The sequence below is a fragment of the Lingula anatina genome, chromosome 5 (genome assembly GCF_051362555.1).
Source record: "Lingula anatina isolate TDL-2025a chromosome 5, LinAna3.0, whole genome shotgun sequence".
NCBI lineage: Eukaryota > Metazoa > Brachiopoda > Lingulata > Lingulida > Lingulidae > Lingula > Lingula anatina.
Window position 1 is genome coordinate 18188579 of NC_141771.1, and position 22716 is coordinate 18211294.

The 22716-nt window shown below is 36.7% G+C and overlaps 1 protein-coding gene across 4 annotated transcripts; it reads right to left on the minus strand.

Annotated features, from left to right (window-relative positions):
* Window positions 1–2106: 2106 nt before the first annotated feature.
* On the minus strand, window positions 2107–9897 carry LOC147761776 (uncharacterized). 4 transcript variants are annotated; one of them, XM_087013064.1, is made up of 3 exons: window positions 2710–5564; window positions 2336–2410; window positions 2107–2184 (listed from the first exon to the last, which is right to left on the minus strand). In XM_087013064.1, exon 1 carries the CDS (start codon window positions 5436–5438, stop codon window positions 3132–3134), a length of 2307 nt encoding a protein of 768 aa, XP_086869190.1. In that variant the 5' UTR covers window positions 5439–5564; the 3' UTR covers window positions 2107–2184; window positions 2336–2410; window positions 2710–3131. The 4 variants fall into 4 exon arrangements, 3 of the variants coding, with proteins under 3 accessions (XP_086869190.1, XP_086869188.1, XP_086869189.1); XR_015334502.1 differs by lacking the exons at window positions 2107–2184; window positions 2710–5564 and adding exons at window positions 8871–9153; window positions 9305–9897 and having other exon boundaries at window positions 2191–2410; XM_087013062.1 differs by having other exon boundaries at window positions 2336–5564.
* Window positions 9898–22716: the final 12819 nt, after the last annotated feature.

Consider the following 22716-nt stretch of genomic DNA (forward strand, 5'->3'; position numbering starts at 1 on the left):
AATCAGCTCTATCCACTTTTTGTATTTTGGCCCAAAATTAAAGAAGTCTAGTGTTTTAAAAAGAAATTTCCATGAAACAGAATCGAATGCCTTTTGAAAATCAACCAATAAAACCATCCCTGGGATATTATTTTCTTCTGTAAACTGCAAAATATCATAAAGTAGTCTAGTATTCTCACCAATATATCTTCCTGAAATAAATCCTTTTTGGTTTTCGTGTATCAAATCATCTAAGACTGTTTTGATTTTATTTGCTAAGACTCCTGCCAGTATTTTATATGTTATATTAAGCAGGGAAATTGGTCGCCAGTTCCTGAGGTATTCCCTGGGCTTATCCCCTTTGGGTAGTATAGATATTATCCCTTGTTTTTGTGATATTGACAGATGACCTATATCAAAGCTATGCAAATAAGACCTGTATAGAAAAAATCTAATGTCATTCCAGAAGAACTTAAAAAATTCAGCTGTAAACCCATCAGGGCCTGGTGACTTATCATTACTCATTTTATGGAGAGATTTATGTATATCATCTAGTGTTATATCTTCATCTAAAGCTTGCCTTTGGTTATCCCTTAATGTTGGAATATTTAAATCTTGAAACATTTCATACAAGTTAACATCGTCTAGATTATCATCCTGTGATCGATATAAATCTTTGTAGAAAGTTTCGATTTCTCCTAATATTAATTTCTGATCATTTATTTCCTGTCCATCTGTGTTTATCAATTTACGTATGTTTTTATTTATATAATTTCTCTTTTCTAAACTACAGAAATATTTTGTTGCCTTTTCTCCATCTTCAATCCATTTTGATCTACTACGTAATAAAAGTCCTTTCAGTTCATTTTTTCTTATTTCTTCCAGTTGTAATTGTAAATCACTCTTCACTTCCATCAACGTTTCACTATGATCGAAATCTGTTAACTCTTGTATGATTTTTATTTGATTTTCTATAGATTTTTTAATTTTCGATGATTCTCTTTTCTTTTTAGAACAGTAGGAAATAGTCATACCTCTAATGTTCATTAATAACATTTCTAAAAACATTGCATCATCACAAGAAAAACATAATTCCATCTCCGAGATGCTATTAATGGCATCCAAATTATATGGTAGAAGGGCATAATCCTTTTTTGTTTCCTCTATTACTTGTTTTACCTTTTTGACATATTCCAAATCTTTCAAGACCGAGTTATTAAACCTCCAAAAACCTGCTCCTTTTGTCTGTTCATTTATTTGCACCTCTAATGAAATATAAGCATGATCTGTTCTATATCCAGGATTTATCTCTGCCTTTTGTACCAAGTTCATGATCTCTCTAGTTATAAGAAAATAGTCTAATCTTGCTTTTTTGGTAGGATTTCTCCTAAACCATGTATATCGTTTAGTATTATGATTTTTTATTCTCCATGGATCAACTAGGTTATGTTTACTTTTCAAATCATGCATAGCTTCTCTGGCCCTGGGATTATTTACATTATCTGAATAGTTAAATGTGTCTAAGTTAACATCTTGAGTCATATTCCAATCTCCGCATATTATATTAAAATCCGTGTCATAATTCTCTAAATCTGATGCAAGCTTAGAGAAGAAATTTGGAGAGTCACTATTTGGTCCGTAAATATTTACAAGATTCACCTCAAAATTTTTTTCAATATTCATTCTTAACGAAATAAAATTACCGATATTATCAGTTTGCACACTTTGTACTTTATATTCTATTTTGTTGTTTAAAAGAACTGCGACACCTCTCGAGTCAGTCCTACCAGGACTTATAAAACATTCATAGCCCCACTGACTTCTTACATATGCATAATCTTTCTCTGAGAAATGTGTGTCTTGAAGGCAATAAATATCAAATTGTTTTTCTCTCAAGAATTTGAACACGTCTTTCCTCTTTTTAACATCCTGGAGGCCTCTACAGTTCATTGACATTATTTTAAGATTATCCATTATCCATTTTGATAAACAAACATAATATAAATTGCAACATGGATATACATGCATTCACATCTGATGTACTTGTACTATTCCATTTATACAACTCACTTAAAACATGCACTCCCACACATACCCACGCACACCACGAATATGTAAACCACATTGTAGCCACTTGCAATACTCACACACAACAACAACAGCTTTGCGTCGTTTTTACTGATTTATTAAACCTTAAACCGTCAACTGAAAAGAATAATTGGAATAAAATATGAAAATCATCTCATATTCTTGCCCTAGTTCTTTTATATAATGCTATTAAGTCACTTAAATAACATCTTTACTTAACAGTTGCATGTTATCCTATCTTTATCTCCAAAATATAAGTAACTCTTACCGACTTTGGGCTATTCTAGTGTAATGCAAGCGACTGGGTTCTAAATGATTGTGTAGTAAATCTCATCTGGCGCAACTAACACAATGAAAAAATACGCTTTTAAAAATAACATTGATTACGAACATAAAACAAACAATCTTTAACTCGCAACTAGTACAGCTACATTCTCGTTTCTAAACAATACACTACACTTTACTGAACTTTCTTTACTCCAATACTGAAAGGCACAGTGACTGTGTTACATGTACTGTGCATTGTACATCAGACCGGCATTTCTAACGCTACTCAAAGTTGCAGTTTACAATGGAAAACTAATTTTATCTTCTCGCAATTATCTTTAAATGAACTTTCATAACTTAAAATTAATTGCTAACCTTATGGGCCAGATTCCTGTTACAAAAACACTTGTAATTACGGCTGTCTCAGCATTTAATATCAGCCGATCTCATTCCACATGGAATCACATTCTATCCCATCATTATCATAAGCGCGCTAAAAACAATTGTTACTCAACACCGATGCGACAAACAAGTAAGTAGCGCGTCCAAAGTAAAGAAATAAGATTTATCTATAAAACACTGCTCTGGCAGTAACACTCCCCAGCCAAAATCTAATTGATTTTCTATACAAACAAACAAAAACTAACTTACACATGAAACAATGTAACTGGTAAACTGTAACTATTAACTCACTATACAATAGCTTTGGTACTCCCAAATACCATTAGATCTTCACTTATAAGTTCTTGAACATCATGTATCACTAAACCATACTCGAACCTTATTCTATGGAAAACTTACAACTTATCCCCTTCTAACAACAAAACTAGTTTATGGATTGGACGTTCTAATATAGTAGACGTAGAGGAGGGGATGCCTTTGGCAGAAAGATCAGGATTCCCCAAAAGAATCTTCACTCTGCGAACTAATCCATCCTCATCTATGCTCGCCTCTGTCACTCTGGCAAGTCGCCAGTCTCCTCTGTATAATCCTTCATCTTTGAGCAAAACAATGTCTCCCACTCCTAGGTTTCTTCGTTTCCCATTCCACTTTGTTCGTTGTTGCAGATTAAGAAGGCATTCCTTCCTCCAGCGACTCCAGAAATTATCCGCTAACACTTGTACTTGGCGCCATCTTTGCCTTGCATACAGGTGCTCAGGTCCAAACTCTCCCAATGGCAATATTACCTTTGGCTTCATTGTCAACAAATGGTTCGCAGTAAGTGATTCTGGACCAAGTGGATCATGTAGGTTCTGTACGGTCAAAGGTCGACAGTTAATAATGGCCATGACTTCATATAGGAAGGTTCTTAAGGTGGTTGTGTCAATACGAGAACCATGTTGCTCCAACATTGCTGCTAGTATACTTCTGATGGTTCTAATGTGTCGCTCCCACACACCTCCCATATGGCTTGAGTGTGGGCTGTTAAACACAAAATCACACTTGTTCTCAATCATAAATTTCTTCAACTCGTCATTTTTGACCTCTTCTAGTGATTTATCTAAAAGCACTCTTGCTCCGATAAAATTTGATCCCTGATCACATCTGATTTGCCGTATGGGACCCCTCAAAGCTATCACACATCTTAAAGCATTTATGAAACTATCTGTCGTCATGTCATCCAGGCATTCAATGTGTACTGCTCTCGACGCCATGCAGGTCACTATCAATCCATATCGCTTAACTTCACGGCAACCTTCTTTCACAGAGAAGGGGCCAAAGCAATCAATGCCGCAGTAACTGAATGGGGGTGAAGGTTCTGTTCGATCCCTTGGTAAATCTGACATCCTCTGTTCTCCACTTTTGCCCCTGTTTTTTCTACAGGTTACGCATCTGTGTATTGCAGAAGCAGCCGTCTTGCCTATACCAATGATATAGTACCCTTGGCAACGTATCTCATTCAGAGTAAAACCTCTTCCCTGGTGGGCTACCTTCTGATGGCAATGACGCACAATTAGGTCTACAATATGTCCTGACTTTGGCAAAATTACAGGGTGTTGTACTTCGTAAGACAGTGAGGATCGTGTCAGACGTCCTCCCACTCGCAGGGTTCCTTCTTCGTCAATATAAGGATCCAGCTTGGAGAGAGGGTTTTTCCTCGGAAGCGATCCATCTTTGATTTGCCTAATTTCGTCTTGGAACCGTTCAGCCTGAAGCAGCTTAAGAATAGTAAGTTCTGCCTTTCGTCTGTCAGCAGACAATGATGAACCCATTTTGAGTAGACGTTTTCTAATGGTAGTCACTGCTGTAATGGCATTGGTCCAGGATGAAAATCTATTGAACTTCTGTGTAAATGTTCCTGCCTTTTCTGTAGTCTCCACTGCATTTACTGTTGCTTTCTTCAACTCTGGATCATTTGGATCAACCTCTGGATTTTCTTCTACCATGCTTAGAACTGGGTTTCTCAGGAATTCTGGGCCTTTAAACCAATTTGATGCCATCAGTTCCTCTGGATACAGCCCTCTAGAAGCATGGTCGGCCGGGTTATCATTGGTTGGCACGTAGTGCCACTGACTAGGGTCAGAAGCATTTTGAATCGTCTGAATCCTGTTGGCTACGAAGACATGAAATCTTCTTACATTGTTCTTCAAATATCCTAGCACTATCTTGGAGTCTGTCCAGAAATACTCCTTGAGGTTTTCATAGGTTATTTCAGACTTCAGCAGAGTACTCATCTTGGTCGACATTGTGGCTGCTGTAAGCTCTAATCTCGGAATTGTAGTAATCTTGAGTGGCGCGACTCGAGATTTGCCCAACATGATACAGCAGTGGCACTCGTTTTTGTTATTCACTACTCGAAGGTAGGAGCATTGGCCATATCCTCTGGTACTTGCGTCCGAAAAGTGGTGTATCTCTGCTGTGACAATTTTTCCAAAGTCTTGGGGAATATAGCATCTTGATAAATGAATTTCCGCTAGCTTTGGCAATTCACGCAGCCATTTCTCCCATCTTGGTCTGAGTTCTTCTGATATTGGATCATCCCAGCTGGCTTTGGACGCACACATCTCCTGCAGTATCTGTTTGCCTAATAGGATAAATGGTGCTATACAACCCAGGGGATCATAGACAGAGGCAACAGTCGAAAGAATTCCTCTTCTAGTCATCGGTCTTTCATTCAGTGTTAACTGAAAGCTGAGCTGGTCGCTATGGGTATCCCACTGAATTCCCAATACTCTCTCTGTGGCAGGTAAAGGCAAATCAACAGTGGTGCTCTGTGTCCCTCTTTCTGATACGAGAATACTCTCCAAAACTTCTTGGTTGTTGCTAATAAACTTGTGAAGTCTTATATTTGCTTTCTGAAATAGCTGACGTACGCCTTCAATAAGCTGCTTTGCCTCCTCAGCAGAATCAATGCTTAATAACAAGTCGTCTACGTAAAGGCAATTACCAGCTACCCAGCAAACCTTCTCATCAAATTCTTCTCCATGGTCTTCAACCAGTTGTTTCAAAGCAAAGTTAGCACACGCAGGGGAACTGGCAGCTCCAAACAGGTGAACTGTCATCCTAAATAGCTTAGGTGTGCCTTCTAGGTCTCCATCCCACCACAGGAACTGGAAGTAGTTACGATCTCGTGGGTCTACCTTGAACCGATAAAACATTCGTTCTATGTCTCCTACAACGGCTACTGATCCCTCTCTGAATCTCAGGAGACATCCTATCAGACTGTTGGTGAGGTCTGGACCTGAGATGAGGTTCTCATTCAGGTTAATGTTCTTATATCTCGCTGCGCAGTCAAATACTACCCTGAGCTTTCCTTTACGTTTATGGTAAACTCCATGGTGCGGCACGACCCATCTGTGTCCTCCAGCTACATCTTTGTCTGGAACAGGTTCAGCTTCTCCGCTTTCTATCATCGCGTCCATGAACTTCTTATATTCGGCGGCAAATTCTTTGTCTGCAAATTTCTTTCTCAGATGCTCAAGTCTTCTCATGGCCATGGGCATGTTGTCAGGCAACTGTGGGGCATCAGTTCTAAATGGTAGAGGCATGGTATAGAAATTGTCTTGGTCTTGATAGATTGTGTCTTTCATCTTCCTTAAGAACTTCAAGTCATCCTGGGACAAGGAATCTTCTGACTTGTGCTCATCCCTGAAGTCCGCTTCCAGTAACTGAATTATCTCTGGCTCAGTTACTGTCTCTTTAACCTTTGTTCTGTGGACAAAAGTCACTTCTCCTCTATCATCGACTCTCAAATCCTTTTGTATTTCTTTCCTCATCACTCTGTGACTGAGGTGATATTCATCTGTGTCATATCGTCCGGTCCTTCCCACGACGCTCCATCCCAGGGGTGTCTGTATTCCATAGGGTTCCTCGTTTGCTCCTACTCTGACACTAAGGGGTACCAATGCACGAGAGCAGTTGTAACCTATAAGTAAACCTGCATCGCAATTCTGGAGCGGTGCAATTTGGCTCTGTATATTTTGCAGGTGATTCCATCTTCTCGCATCCGATGGTCTAGGTACATGTTTCTTGTTGAATGGTATGTTTTCTCTTGTATAACAGGTTGGTAGTGCTATAGTTTCTGTTAAGTTAAGACCTCTTACAGTCAATCCTGGAACCTTTGAAGTTTTGACTACATAGCTGGAGTTGACTGTTGAAATCCTGATACTTGTAGGTACGCTTTCTGCATTCAGCTTGGCTGCTAACTCGTCGCTAATGAACGTAACATCACTTTGACTATCTAGAAGAGCATATGTCAGGATTTCATTCCCGGAATTTCCTACAGATACATAGACTGGAATTGTCATTGAACTGATAGCTCCCTCTTGGCAAGTACTTGACAATGTTCTTACATGTTGATCTTCTGGGTGTAGGGCTTCGTAGTCCCCATGTAGTATGGCAGGGTGTTTACGACCACATCTACTGCATTGTTCCTTCCTTTTACACTCCTTGGCTAAGTGACCGTTTCTAAGGCAGCTTAGGCAAAGACCTCTTTTCTTTATAAACTCCATTCTTTCTTGTGGCGTTTTTCTTTCGAAGTTTCGGCATTCTCTGATGTCGTGTCCTATTTTCTCACAGAATGTACAGGCATTTTTCGTGACAGGAGGCGTTGGTATAGCTTGATCGCTCGTTTTCGTCATAAGGCTGGTGGAAGTGGGGGTTTTCTTGCTAAATGCAGTTTCAGCTGGTCTCATAACAGGGTTATTTACAATGTCGGATTCCTTTTTTACAAACTCTACAAACCTCTTGAAGCCTGGGAAACCTTGTGATTCTTCGACAATTCGGGCCCATCTTCGTGTGATCCATTCAGGTAGTTTCTGAAGTAACTTCCTATTTTCCCGACAGTCGTCCAGGATCTTCAACTCTCCTACATGATCTGTTGCTGCTAAACACTGCCTGAGAAAATCTGATAGTTTTCTAAGTCCCTTACTGTCTCTACTGTTAATCTTGGGCCACTTTTCTAATTTGTCTCTGAAAGCCTCTGCTATCAAAAATTTATCACCATATCTATCTTCAAGTATCTCAAGGGCTTCAATGTAAGCCTCTTCTGAATCTAAGTAAAACAAATGATCCACTGTCTCTTTAGCTTCTCCTCCGAGGTACCTCTTTAGGTAGTACAGCCTCTCACTGGGTGGGATATTTCTGCTTTCTATTAGAGTCTTGAATGCTAGTCGCCATGTTACATATGTTAGATGATTTCCCTCAAATACAGGTGGTTCTGGAATCGGTAATCTACTCAGGCTCAACTTCTCTAAGGCCCTCACAACATCATGGCTATAGCCGCTGTCTGACTCCTTCTTAGTAGTATCTTCACCTCCCAATGCTTTCCTAAAGATTTCTTCCCTTTTCTTGCTTTCATTCAGTTCTGATTCTAACAAGAGCCGCTTTCTTCTCTGCTCTAAACGTATCTGTTGCTCTTCTATTTCTTGCTGTGCTGTAAGGTACTTCAGCCTTTCCTTCAAAGCAACCTGTCTAGCTTCTTCTTCTAACTGTCGCTCCTTAAAAGATACGTTTGAGCCGGCTTGACTGACAGAGTCATCTGGATCTAATTCCTCAATTAGTCTTCTTCTCAAATCATCTTTAGGCGATATGTTTCTGAATGTTACTTCTTGGTCAGTTGGTGTCTGAAAAAGAACTGTCCTAGTGCTGGGAATCTTGGTAATGGTAGCTGCATCCATTTTTAATGTCAAGCAGTGAGCACGTATTCTTAGAAAGGAGGGGGGGGGGGGGGGCAGGTGGTATGGGCAGCGTAACTTATTTGAATTCAAATAAACTTATCTACACTAAACAAGACAAGTAAATTTCAAAATGTAGACAGTTTCTCTATAAGTAATAAGCTAGCTAAAACATTTGAACATCAACAGCAAACATGTCAAATTGCCGAGTATCTTAATCTTAACAAACAAATAAATTAATAATCATATGTATATTTCGATAGCCAATAATATATTCAGCTACACTGAGGTCTACTAGTATTTATAGTTATCTGTGGATATGAAATCAAGTGTCAACATATACTCGAGAAAGTCTCAATTTCAGCTTTATCGCAAGCTGCGGATTGGATCTTAGCTCAATTTCCTTAATTACAGTCCCACCAGTAACTGCTAGTACTTGACTGGGCCGGGTCATCTAAATAATGGCTGTTGACTGGCTCCAGGCATCTCAGATATCTAGAGTTACCACAGGTTGTAAGTAGGTCATAAATTCTGTCTTCTTGGTTCGGTTGTTCGGTACGGGCCGTCTCAGGGCTTTAGTTGTGGACTATTGGCATGGGCCATCTCAAATCCTAGTCGTTGACTGTAGCCACTTGCAATACTCACACACAACAACAACAGCTTTGCGTCGTTTTTACTGATTTATTAAACCTTAAACCGTCAACTGAAAAGAATAATTGGAATAAAATATGAAAATCATCTCATATTCTTGCCCTAGTTCTTTTATATAATGCTATTAAGTCACTTAAATAACATCTTTACTTAACAGTTGCATGTTATCCTATCTTTATCTCCAAAATATAAGTAACTCTTACCGACTTTGGGCTATTCTAGTGTAATGCAAGCGACTGGGTTCTAAATGATTGTGTAGTAAATCTCATCTGGCGCAACTAACACAATGAAAAAATACGCTTTTAAAAATAACATTGATTACGAACATAAAACAAACAATCTTTAACTCGCAACTAGTACAGCTACATTCTCGTTTCTAAACAATACACTACACTTTACTGAACTTTCTTTACTCCAATACTGAAAGGCACAGTGACTGTGTTACATGTACTGTGCATTGTACATCAGACCGGCATTTCTAACGCTACTCAAAGTTGCAGTTTACAATGGAAAACTAATTTTATCTTCTCGCAATTATCTTTAAATGAACTTTCATAACTTAAAATTAATTGCTAACCTTATGGGCCAGATTCCTGTTACAAAAACACTTGTAATTACGGCTGTCTCAGCATTTAATATCAGCCGATCTCATTCCACATGGAATCACATTCTATCCCATCATTATCATAAGCGCGCTAAAAACAATTGTTACTCAACACCGATGCGACAAACAAGTAAGTAGCGCGTCCAAAGTAAAGAAATAAGATTTATCTATAAAACACTGCTCTGGCAGTAACACACATAAGTGAAATTATTTAACCGATAGACGTTCAAATATGCAGTATGTTCACATTATTCATAACAGAATATATAAATCTACACAGATCCTACATGACAGTGAATAATACAAATGAAATACTTTTTTCCGTAAAATCAATGCCATTTTTTTAGCCGCTTGTAACATTAGAGAAATCTTTTTTTGTAAAATAATAACACAGCTTGACTCACCTCATCTCAGTAGTGTGAATGATGAGCTAAACTGTACATACCACTGAACATTTTCTCCCTAGTCGAAGAATCTTAGTAAAGAAGACTGAATATATACCTTAAAACATTAATAATAGAAATAAGTAAGACAGATGGTAATAATTCTTAACATATATCTATATGCAGTCACATTCATGCTAATTTTGCTAAGCAGTTTGCTTATGAGTTATTGTTCATATTATTTTTAATTGGTCCTTTAACTTTTTCTTAGTTTAAGTTTTTCATCCAAGTTATCACAAATGTCAATTTTCATCCTGTGACCATTTCCATTTTTCAGCTGACAGAAAACATTACAATTAAAAAACCAGGCTCTTTCTACCTCCTCATACTGTTTGAGCTTGTTTAGGAGAGTCAAGTTTTTCAAGGTTATATCGTCAAACAGGCGCACACCAGACTGCAGTTCTTTCTTTTTCCTCATGATTGTTTTTTTAATCTCAGTGTTTTTTAGTTTTACAATCACTGGTTTCGCCTACCCCTGTTTGCCAGGTATACGGTGGATTGCTGTGATGTCCGTGGTAGGGATTTCAAGCTTCACCTCCTTTTTCAATAAGTTGGTAAACACCACACGGAGATTTTCATCCTTCTGTTCTGGCAAATTGATCACCCGTATGTTTGTTTTTCTGGAGTATTGTTCATTATGATTACTGAGGCAAACGGCTTCTTTTGTAAAGTATTCATTTTGTTTAAGTCTTTCATTTAGATCTTTTGTCTCTCTATCTTTACCTCTTAGAACCTCTTTCAAATTATTGTTTTCCATCATGAGGCTATCAACCTGCTCTTGTAATTTTGCAGAGCGGTTTTCAGTCTCTACTTTCAGTTCCTCAACTTTTTGTTGAAACTTTGCTTCTAAATCAGACAACATGTGTTTTATTTCTGCTTGGAAGTTGTGAAGAAGCTTGTTCATTACACTAGAGACTGTTTTTTCCAGATCATCTTTTTTAATGGTTTCCTGAATTTCGCTTTTTATTTCAGATAGTTCATTCATTAGTAACTGTATTTCATCGGAGCTTGAATTAGCCACCTCAGAATGTGGTCTTTTTGGCTTTCCACCTGTTGTGTGTGATTTATTGTTTGCTTTCTCGCTGTCACATGTGAGGAACCTTGACATTGTTCTATTTTCTGCTTTACTATGCTTAGATGCCATAGCCTTCTCACACCATTTTCTACAAAATATCTATTTTCTCTCTAACTGTTTTAAATCCATAACTGAGGTGTCACTCCATGTGTAGCCAGGTGTGTTACCTAATTACCACACAACTCACGAAACAATCGGTGCATGCATTTGCATGTTCTGTGGTCAGAAATGTGAGGGGTGGTATTTTCGGCAATTTTTGCCCTTGTATAAAACGCATGGGTTTAGTCAAACTTTGGAGTGTAGGGATCGCTTTGAAACTTGACAAGTACCTTAGAGAAGATATGATTCGACAGCTAAGCAACGCTGACATAGACATACATTTTATAGTTGGTCTTTCAGGAAATCGTTTTGTTTGAAATAACACAAACGACAGAGGTAAAAATCACATATAAATTTATTTTGCAATAAATAACTTTATATTCAAGGTCTATCTACACTGATTGTGAGCTATTTCAGAATGTATCGTTAAGTTAATATCTTAAATGTATATCTTTCACTATTTGCTTTTCATGGTTAGAGAATAAAAAGTATGTGATAGGGAGTAATTGACCACAAGTTTAATTTTCTTAAGAAGCAACAAGAGTAGCAGCTGTTTTAAAGTTGGCAAAAGAGGGCACGTGACAGGTAAAACAGTTTGGTTTGATGAGTTCATTACACGATGTAATTCAATGTTTCTACCACGAGCTAATCACCCAAAAGACAATAGAACAAAAACAAATAATGTGTGATAAGTACGGAAAATTGAATATCATTTCTTGTGAGTTTGTATGAAAAATAAGTCGTTGAATAAACGGGATCTTTAGTGTTGATCTTCACGAAGATTGCCCTTTCGCTCTTCATAAAATCGCAGCCCTCTGTTAGCTTGATTCATCGCAGCAATGTAGTTTTTCCAGCATTCTGCAGGTTTGGTTGCGTACAATGCCTCCATCCAATGCCTTATCATAAATTAACTTTGTGACATTTGGAATTAATAAAATACGCCTGTAATTACTGGCAGCGCGAGCCAGTTACTTATAGTAACTTATAGTAACTGGCTCGCGCTGCCAGTAATTACGCCGCGGGATATTCAGGGCACAGACCGTGATCATAAGACATACCGCGAATAGAAAATAGAATTTAGAAAATAGACATTGCATGTGAATGAAGCCTAAATTCCTCAGACCTTACAACACTACCGGTCTCCTTGAAAACCTCTCCGTCTAGGGACATATCTCCTGATTCCCCGATTCAGAATAAAAATCCCCTGATTTATCAGACTTGAACGTGTGGCGATAAAATGTTTCGCTAGATCTTGTTTACACTCAGCGAAATACGCCTAGTGATTATATTCAATGTGCCATCACTTAATTGTTTTCTCGGTTTCATTAATTGACGATAATAATTGCAGTAAGCAAGAAGAAGGAAATGCTGAAGACAAAACAACGCCGTGGGTATGTGTGACTTTCTCCCTTAACATTTTCTATGATGCTGTCAAAGAAAAAGGAACCGAGATAGCGATCATTTAAACCGCTGCTGCTTTACGGGTGGACTTCCTCGTTTATCATTTAAATGCCCCCCCCCTCCCCCAGCAGACCCAACTTGAGGAATGCCATAGTAGCTACAGTACACTGTATATCAAACCTCGGTCCAAGTTATGGTAAGGTTTAAGCACAAAACGATAATTTGAGGGTATTTTTTCATTCAAGACAAAATTCAATAACTATGATGTGTGACAATAGAGACTTTACAAAGCTTTACGTGTACTTAGATATATTTCAGTAACCTATGGAGATAGGCTAGCGACGACACAAGGCAAAGGAGTTATGTAAACTCGCGTGTGAAAACACATTATTTGTCACTTTTACAAGACAATGGATGCGACCAAGTGGAGTAATTACAATATACCCCTGTACAGTCAAAGATAAATTAGTTTTGAAAGCTTACTTCGGGTTAGCCCTTTGCTTGTTCGAATGAAAGAGATAGATGTCGCGACGCGAATCCTTTTATTAACCCTTCATGAGTTTGTGTAAAAGTGTGAAAGACAGGCAACGATCTTGATACGCTGTTGATATTGTTCGCAATTAATATTGGAGTATACCTCCTTCGCCTATATGTAAACATCAGACAAGGCGTTGAGATCGATAAAAGTGGAGGTTAATCTGAAAAATTAGATGCGATTTTTGTGAAATGACTTATTAAGTGATGTGCATGTACCTAACATGTTTAAATTCTTGATTTTTATTATTTGAAACATCTTTCATACACGGCCTCATATTTATATTTCTCTCAGACCGTACTCATTTTATTGTATTACACGGGACTCTAAAGCACAGGGCATTGTGACAGTTAATTGGCTACAGAGTCTTGTTATCCTTCATGCAGTTTTATAGCTTGGATGAACTAGAAACAGGCTTTACTTACCTGTAGCTTTACTTAATTTACGACAATTTAAACAAAATCAGTCTGCAAGGCTTGCTTTGATTTGATGTTAACCTGACACTGGTTTTAAAAGAACAAATATAAATATGTTGGATGGATTAAATCACCGACATCGTTATATTTTAACTGAACGTGGTCATTTACACAGTAACACAGATAATATCTATAAGTTGTCTGTCGTTCAGCACGCATTATAGGCGAGTAGCCAAACAGTGACGATGATCAATCCAAGTAAAATCTAGGCAAGTATTGTTTACAAAATAGATCATGATGAATAAACCTACACTTTAATAAATAATCACCACACGGTTCTGTTTTTGTCACTTGAAAGCTTTTGTTTAAAGACGCTCAATGATATCAAAAATGATTCGACGCTTTAAAAAATGGACAGGTTCAAGGGGCAGTTTTCGTATCAGCTAGGGGGACTTCAGGTAGAAGATTCAGTGTAGGTGTTTCCTCGTATGATAGCAGCATCACACCCTAGGTCTAAGCGAGTTGACTAGAAGCTTTTTGTCCGAGCATCCTATTCCTACTACATGTACTTAAACTAATAACCCTAAACCACAAAGGTTTATGCGGTAAAAACTATTTAAACTAAATGAGGTGCATTGACAGAGGCACAAGTACAATCCAACGCCAACGTGCAACAGGGGAAGGTCTGACAGTGCATTACATAATATATGAAAGTACGGTCAGTATATCATAACAGTGTAAGACATCAGTTAAAGAGGAGGGGGTCTTACTATCTATTGTTAAACGCGACTGTTATTATCTCTCGAACAAGCTTAAACCATGCCTATGCAATTACTGTGTCTCCGGCTGTCGTGCAGAAACGGCATGTCGAACATATTTTGCTACAGTGACAAACAGGGTAAACTAGTGACTTGTTCTAGATCGCTCTAGTAAGAAAGCATAAGAGCGGCACCCGGGCACAAACAATCAACTATAACATTCATATCTTAGCGTTTACATATGACGCGCAAAGAGCTAAGCAAATATCCTTGACAAAGTGGTCCGTTTTTAAACAACAACGAGAAAAAAGAACGCATTGTCATAGTTATGAGACAAATCGCTTGCAACGTGCAACAAGGGGGTTGTCTGACAGTGTGGTCACACTACATGTTTATGAAAGTACAGTGAATTAACAGTCTTAGACATCGCTCATCTATTGTTAAACGCGATCATTATCTTTTCTCAAACAACCTTAAACCGAACCTAAACAATAAGATTGTTAAATCAGATAAGTGATGTAAAATCATATTGGAAATTTACGTTGATGACGGAGACTGTTTCATTCGCAAAATTATGAAACAAGACTGGTCCATTTTGAATAAATCTTAGACTGTTAAACCTAAAGCCCTGCTTTACGTACTTTGGTAATAGTTATTTAGTAAGCTAGGTTTATTCACATATATCACAAAGCATAAGGGCCTTATGCTGCAAACAACCCATTTTGAACGCAATCGTCATCGCTCCCGGACAACCTGAAATCATGCCTATACAATATTAGGAGATGCACGTCGAGTAAAAGATTCAACACCTGGGTGCCCAGCACTATTATATTATGAAAAGGAAAAATGACTTGACGTTTCATGCACAATCATCATCGAAAGCCTAATATCATTATGCTCCAAGCGCAGTCGATTTTTATCAAAATAAAAAGTGTGCTTCATACAAGCAAAATCTAAATTTCCTTTATAACTGTTACTGAACAGCGAAGAGTTACATACACCCGGTTATAAAATTACAAATGTAATTATGAGGCTGATTTTTCTAATGTAGAATGAAACATTTTGTTGGCTTTAAAATGATAGGACAGTCACTATCATCTTAAAAGTAGTTAGGGTATGTGCACGTTCCCCTAACGCGCGTGCAAAAAATTCCCTTCAAATAACCAGATACATATCTGTCTATACTGGTAACTAGTGAAAATCTATCTGTGGCCCTGATAATAGGTAGACACTCACCGCGTTAGCTGCGACAATGATTATTTCTTCACAGCGATTTATTCATTTAATTATAAAATCGTTATTTATTCATTAAATTATTTAAAATAATTTGTCTTTTATTTAATGATTTATACCATCTAATTTTTATCTATTTTTATTTGATTCCTAATGTCATCTAATTATTTACTTAATTCTTTAAATAATTTATTTATTTATTTATTAAGACTTTCTATTATTTAACCTTTTAAGCCCCCTTTACACTGGACGGCGTCCCTTCTGCGTCCAGCAGTTCGGCCCCATTTGAGAGTTAAAGAATTATAATACTTTACGTGCCGACAACTGGCCGATCATTAAGCATTCATTCTGATACCAAATCAATGCTCGTGCCTCCTTATTAAGACCACAGCGATGCCAAATTTCATGGTCGCAGAAAGGACGCTGTCCAGTGTAAAGGGGTTATTACAGATTCGCTCTATCATTTTATATAAAATGTGACTTAATGTAGTAATTGAGGCAACACGTCAGCTTGTTATGTGAATAAATTGTTTTAATAATGTTTCTTTCTTTGTTATTTCTAAACAGTAATCTATTTTTACACAGGTCGCGATGATGGAAATTTATGTACGGAGCATCTTTAAACTTTTTGAGACGGGGTGATTTGTTGATCATGCTGGTGTACGATGCCGATGCATGTTTATCAAATTCCATTTTTGACCACGGAACACTTCATGTTGAATTAAATAACTGATACTAAATTAAACTAGCAGTTTTCTTGCAACACTTAAAACATGATCAGCTGCGCGTGCCAAGCTAGTGAACAAAAGGATAGTGACACGCGTTAGCATGGGTTCTAGCCTCTTAAAGCTACAATCCTATCACCACAACAAACAATGGGGACCTTCTGGCTGATGTATCCTGCTGTTAATTACACCTAGTTACAGCAGATTGTCACGCTCCCACTAGACCACAGAAACAGGCGTCATGGGGTTCACTCGCCTAAGGTATTGTGTGTTATTACGTCTAAACTTTTGTGTTTTGGCGTTCGAATTTTGAAGGGATTAGACGGCTCTCCATTGTTTGTCCGCCCCCTTCTATTCACAGGATAGGGATTAAAACATTTCTGACGTTATTAAAACGTCATACAACGGAAACATAATTATTATTACTACTGTAGATGTGTATAATCTACCGACGCATTAATAACCACAAAACTCTGTATATTGAGGCGGGGTACAAACCATCAATAATTGTAATTATATTTTGAGTCATAAATATGTCGATATATCCCATTTTTTCCCATGGGCATGTCCTCAGTCCTTATGATGTTACAATATATGTAAAGTAACCGATTTGACCATTGGTGCCTAAACATTGTAATGTACATATTTCTTATATTACAGATGCCTGTCATACATGTCTAAGCAGCTGTATTGCTTTGTGATATAGATGCACTTACCCCCTATTTGACATGTTATCATTGTCCTATCACCATCAGTTTTAAGAGTTTCGCTTTGTATCCTTAATGTTAAAATCGAATTATATTTCCATATGGGTTGTCAAGTTACATTTTACTTATAGACACTGTTCATCTGTGGTGTGTTGTCTTCTGGATAAATACAATTTTGTATGACGTGTTTAAGACCAACTGTGGTCATTTTCGTGTACATAAACTGTACATGTACATTGTGCCCATTGAAATATGAACGTTAGTGCGTATCGGTTGTACATTATACTGCTAACAGAAAATTATATGAAATTTTGATCAAAAATATGTACAAAAGGGAAATCAAATTAAATATTTGGAATGAAATTCAAAGTACACATTTGAGTGGTAGGATAACACGCATGTAAAGGGTACATTTTGATGGCAAGACACACAATAAGAATAAGAATAAGAGAGTGCACAAGTGAATGACCACCATACGTTTCTACATACTATACTCTGGATTTGACTCATAAAGACTTGCTTTACCCATTAATGTTGTTTGTCTGTCCAGCTATTTTATATCATTATACCCAACTATTTGTACATGCATGTATATAACTTAAATATGGATAGCATGTTATAATATACTAAGTACAAGAAAAGAACTAAGATGTGGGATTACCGCCAATCCATATGACAAATTTACGGTTAGGGCAATCAACGCAAGCAGCAGAATTATGGGTTTCCAGGAAAACATTCTTAATAAGTTAAGGTGACCCACTACATTATAAATAAGAGGAAACACGAATGACACACAGTATGTACATCAACAGGAATATAGTAATAATAATAATAATAATAATAATAATAATAATAATAATAATAATAATTATTATTATTATTATTATTATTATTATTTATAGTCTAAAATCCACATAACATGTTCAGTAGGTTTTACATGGGAAAATGAACAAAATTGGATGAATAAAGTCAATCAATAAAAATACAACTAAAATGTCAAGATAGTAAAATATACAGTACAAAGTAAAGATAAAAGCGAGTCAAATCACTTATAAAACCTAAATTAAAAAAAAAAAACGTTTTAGTTCTTTTTTAAAACTTGTCTTTGTGTATTATATTTTTTGTATTAATACACACATGCTGCTCGATAATTTTCGTTTAAAATATGACACAGCACTTAATTCTAAAATGTAAGAATATATAATGTCTGGAATATAAAGTTCTGTATCCTTGTATGTATGCAGGGGTATATGCCTCCGCTTAATGATGTACTACTTACGGTTTGCTTCCATAAAGAAATATACTTGTAGAATACACGGCAATCATTGGTAACTATGTTGGGACTGGGGATCTTACTGCAAAGTTCACAGACCATGAAAAGTTGAATATTGTACTTTGAGCCACACACACTTTTGAAATACTAAGTCGATCCGTTAGATATATTCCTATATCCACGGACACTCAATCCTGAAGCTGTTACAAATAGTAAAATCACAGATCTGAACACTGCTGCCCACACATTGTGCATATTTCTTACCTGATGTATGTCCTTCACGTCTAAGGCTGTGTTGCTTCAAGGAGAGTGGTCTTCTTCGATTACTTGATATGCCACCTCCTCTGGTTAAAGATGATGTCACAAGTTTCCCCTATTCGACGTGTTATCACCATCAGTTTTAAGAGTATCACTTTATATCTTTAAATGTAAACACCAAACTACATTTTCATACGGGTTGTCAAATGACATTTTTTTACTTATACACACTGTTTAGTGGTGTGTCAAGTCTTAGGGAAAATATCCTTACAATTATAATAATAATCATATCAATAATGTTATGCTGTTTTATAGACATATTGTGGCCGTTATTGTGTATAGAAAGTGTAACCCATCAAATTATGTACGTTACCAATTAGCACGTACATGTATTAGTTGTATATTCTTCTAATGACAGCAAATTATATGATCAAAATGATATACAACAGGGAAATCAAATTAATTGTTTAAAACATAAATGTAAATAATAAAGTTAAGATAACTTTTTTGTTTATTAAACTTGCTGCTCACTGGTACTTTCGCGTATGTGTTTCGTGAAACACTTCGACCATTCTCATATCAGCCCCACATTACAATTACAATAATTACATGGTAGATGAATATCATTTTAATATGTTTTGTTTGAAACATTGTTTTTTACTTCCATTTTTTGTCAAAATCTTTTTATCGCAGATGCAGTCTGACATTAAAAATTTGGGTTCTAATATTTACAATCGTATTTTAATATTCAAATGAAGCTGTGCTGTCAGCAGATTTCAGTAATTAAACTTAAATGTACTTTTCTTCATATGCTCTTGGCATTTCTTATAATCCACCAAATTTTTGGATGAAAATAGAAATGTAAATTATGACATGATGGAAATCAAAATCCATTCATTCAAATTTCCGTTGAATCAAATGAAAGTCAAAACCAAATCTGTTGCAGGAAAAAAGAAATATTTTACTTCTTGAAGCAGTCATTTGAAAAGTTTTTTTTAATCAAGGCTTAAGTTCATGCAGATTAAAAACATATAATAAAAGGGCTCAATTAATGGTGCAGTTCAACAGCAACAGAAATGAATAATTCAGATGAGAAATGTCAGAAAAGCTACCATCCATTCAAATCAAGTGGATAACCGTCAAATGACTTATTCTTCAACTCATTTTATCTCGAGACCCGTAAATATATGCAGCGGAGTTAGCTGCTTCGTCGTAGGTAAAATGTTTAATTCCGTATGAAAACTCCTTAACATCAATAACGTTATTTTCATCACGGTCAATGGCACGAAAAATGACATAAATGTCAGCTGTGTTGCGAAATATGTCGAGAAATTTAGAGTACTCGCTCATTGTTAATTCGTCATTGCAGTTGAGGTCAAAAATATGGAAGAGGTCCAAAGTCCATTCGACTAACTCATTACCTGTATAGCCCATATTCTTTTCAATAGCTTGGATCCAATCATCAAATGTAATAGATGTTTCATAGTCGGTGTATTCATTTGACATCCATGTGTGATACCCCATGGTCATAACACCATACAATGCCTTGGCTCTCCATGATGGCAAAACACGTTTAGCACGGTCACTTGTTGCAACAATGTACTCTTCTTCCGTTACATTCCCGTCTTGGTTGACGTCCAATATGTCAAAAAATTCTTTGAACTTAGATACCCTATACAGGTTGAAACCTTTTTTGCTGTCCTGTTCAATCTGAAAAGAGAAATGCTCTTTTTAAATCATGTCTACTTTAGCTACTGTAAAACAAATATCAACAGATATATCCTTAAGTTGATTTATCTCATAAAAAGGTGTCTTTGTCCCCTAAATGTTGCATGCCACGTTTTCTATGTATTTGTTACCTCAAGCCTGCTACTTTAAGTTTAGGCTTTTTGACAGCTAGCTGGTCTCAAAATCCTATATACAAGAAAAGAAGAACTATTCAGGATTACCTTCACTCCATCTGATAAATCCACTGTTGAGAAAATCACAATAAATAACATAATTCCACGTTTCTTGCAAAACATTTTACAAGGTCTTGTTAACTAAAATTAACACAGATACATATAACACAACTCCCTTTGTACATAAAGGTGGGCTCTAATGTCATCAACCAGCCTTAAAACCCTAAAAGAAAAATAGAACGTGAGGCCTCAGGAATTACGGATTTAGAATGACAAGGATTTTCATATATGTTAAATACAGACTTGATATTTAAAGAGTTAATAACTCTTCGTTTTGGCCAAAAAATGAATTTTCCTGGAGTAAACAACAATTTTCCCGTACTTACCAATGGTTAATGAATCCATTTTTATATTCAACGTTAGTCCCTGGTTTTTTTTGTTTTTTTTTTCTAAAAAGTTTGGTTTTTGTTAAAATTTCTTAAGAGATTATAACTGAGTACAGCCATCAATGAAGGTCATGTGATCTGAAGACAAGCTCATATATCAGAATAATAGCTATAACTGACGTTTTTGTGGTAAAGCAGAATACATTATATTTCTATGAGTTGTTCACAATGTTTTTATTGTGAAATATAGATATCATACAAATAGTTATTAGCCCTTTAATGTGGAATATTTAATCCAAATCATTTTTTTATGAGTTTTTCCTATTTTGCTGACTGATAAATGAAAATAAAAATTAAAATCGTGTTTTTATAATGTTTAATTATCTCTTTGATGTCATTGTGGCATCAGTTCATTAACTGAATTCGCCAGAGAAGCAAACAAAAACACATCGCCTATTCTATGTCATGCGACAACCATTAAAAGAGATATTTTGGATCTCGATATTTTCAAAATTATTGTCTGTAACGGTCGCTGTTACGCCGTTTAAACTCTGTTTTGACTAGTTAAGCGGTACAGTTGAAATCTCACCTCAATAAAAAAGCCACGTAGTTTCAGCGCTCTACCCAGAAACGGTCAAGGTCCCCAGATCATTAAAAAAATACAACGATGTTTACAGTGGGTTCCTCGGAGGTCGTCTAGTATTCTAATCTACTAAAACCAGTTTGGTGTCCGCTAAGGGCCTTGAAAAATGCGTTTTGGTGGCAATTTACCCGTCATTCTGAATGGACTGGGTGGTTTTTGTTAAGTTGCAGCAGCATACGCCGAAAGACAGTGGGTCCCATAACCTGGTGGTAAGATTGCAATACATTGGGTGTGGCCTCTGTGTGTGTGTGTGTGTTTTTTTCCGCGCCATTCTGGCACAGCTGAACAATATTGTAAAACACTGCTTAACTCATTTTACTCACTGCAAAACCGACCGCTTGCATGCAAAAACTCAAATTCTTCGATGCAGTAGTTGCCGACATATGGATACCGAGCCATGTAAAAACCAAGCTTTGACCAGCTCAAAGGAGCATTACCCAATTAAATCACTGCATATTACACAATGCAGTAGTGCAACAGACTTGAGTGTCGGTTAATTGGTAGCGACACACCTGACTTCACACTTCTCCAGTCAGATGACTTATATGACATCTGAGTTTTTATGAAAAAAGAATGCATTTTTACTTAGGTATACTTTTTAAACTGAAATATTCCATATTAAATACCAAGTCTGTATATCGTGATTCCATGATGGTTTGACATATTTGTTATGATATTTGGAGCACGGATTTTTTTAGTGAATTTGCAACCCTATTGGAGAAGGTCGTCCCAAAACCATGCCATCTTATAATCACCGAGGATTTCAATATTCACGTTGATATTTCTCATTCCCGTATTCTTCCCTTCTGAATGAAATTATATTTTCTAGAGACCTTCAACAGCACATCAACTTCCCAACTCACCAAAACGGGACACTCTTGACTTACTGATTACTCGCGCATCAGATAATCTCCTTTTTTTTCTACTGACTTAACAGACTACTTGAATTCAGACCATAGTCTCATAGAATTCTGTCTGAATGTTGCTCGTCCTCCTCCAGTCAAAACTATCCAACTTCACGTAGAAACCTGAAGAAAATTGACTTTGATGCCTTAAAACAAAACTTCAGTCTGCCTTTAACTCCTTCCTACCCGATAACAATGTTATTGGAATCAGTACCTCAGAAGATGTTGACACTCTTCTGCATTCATATCACTA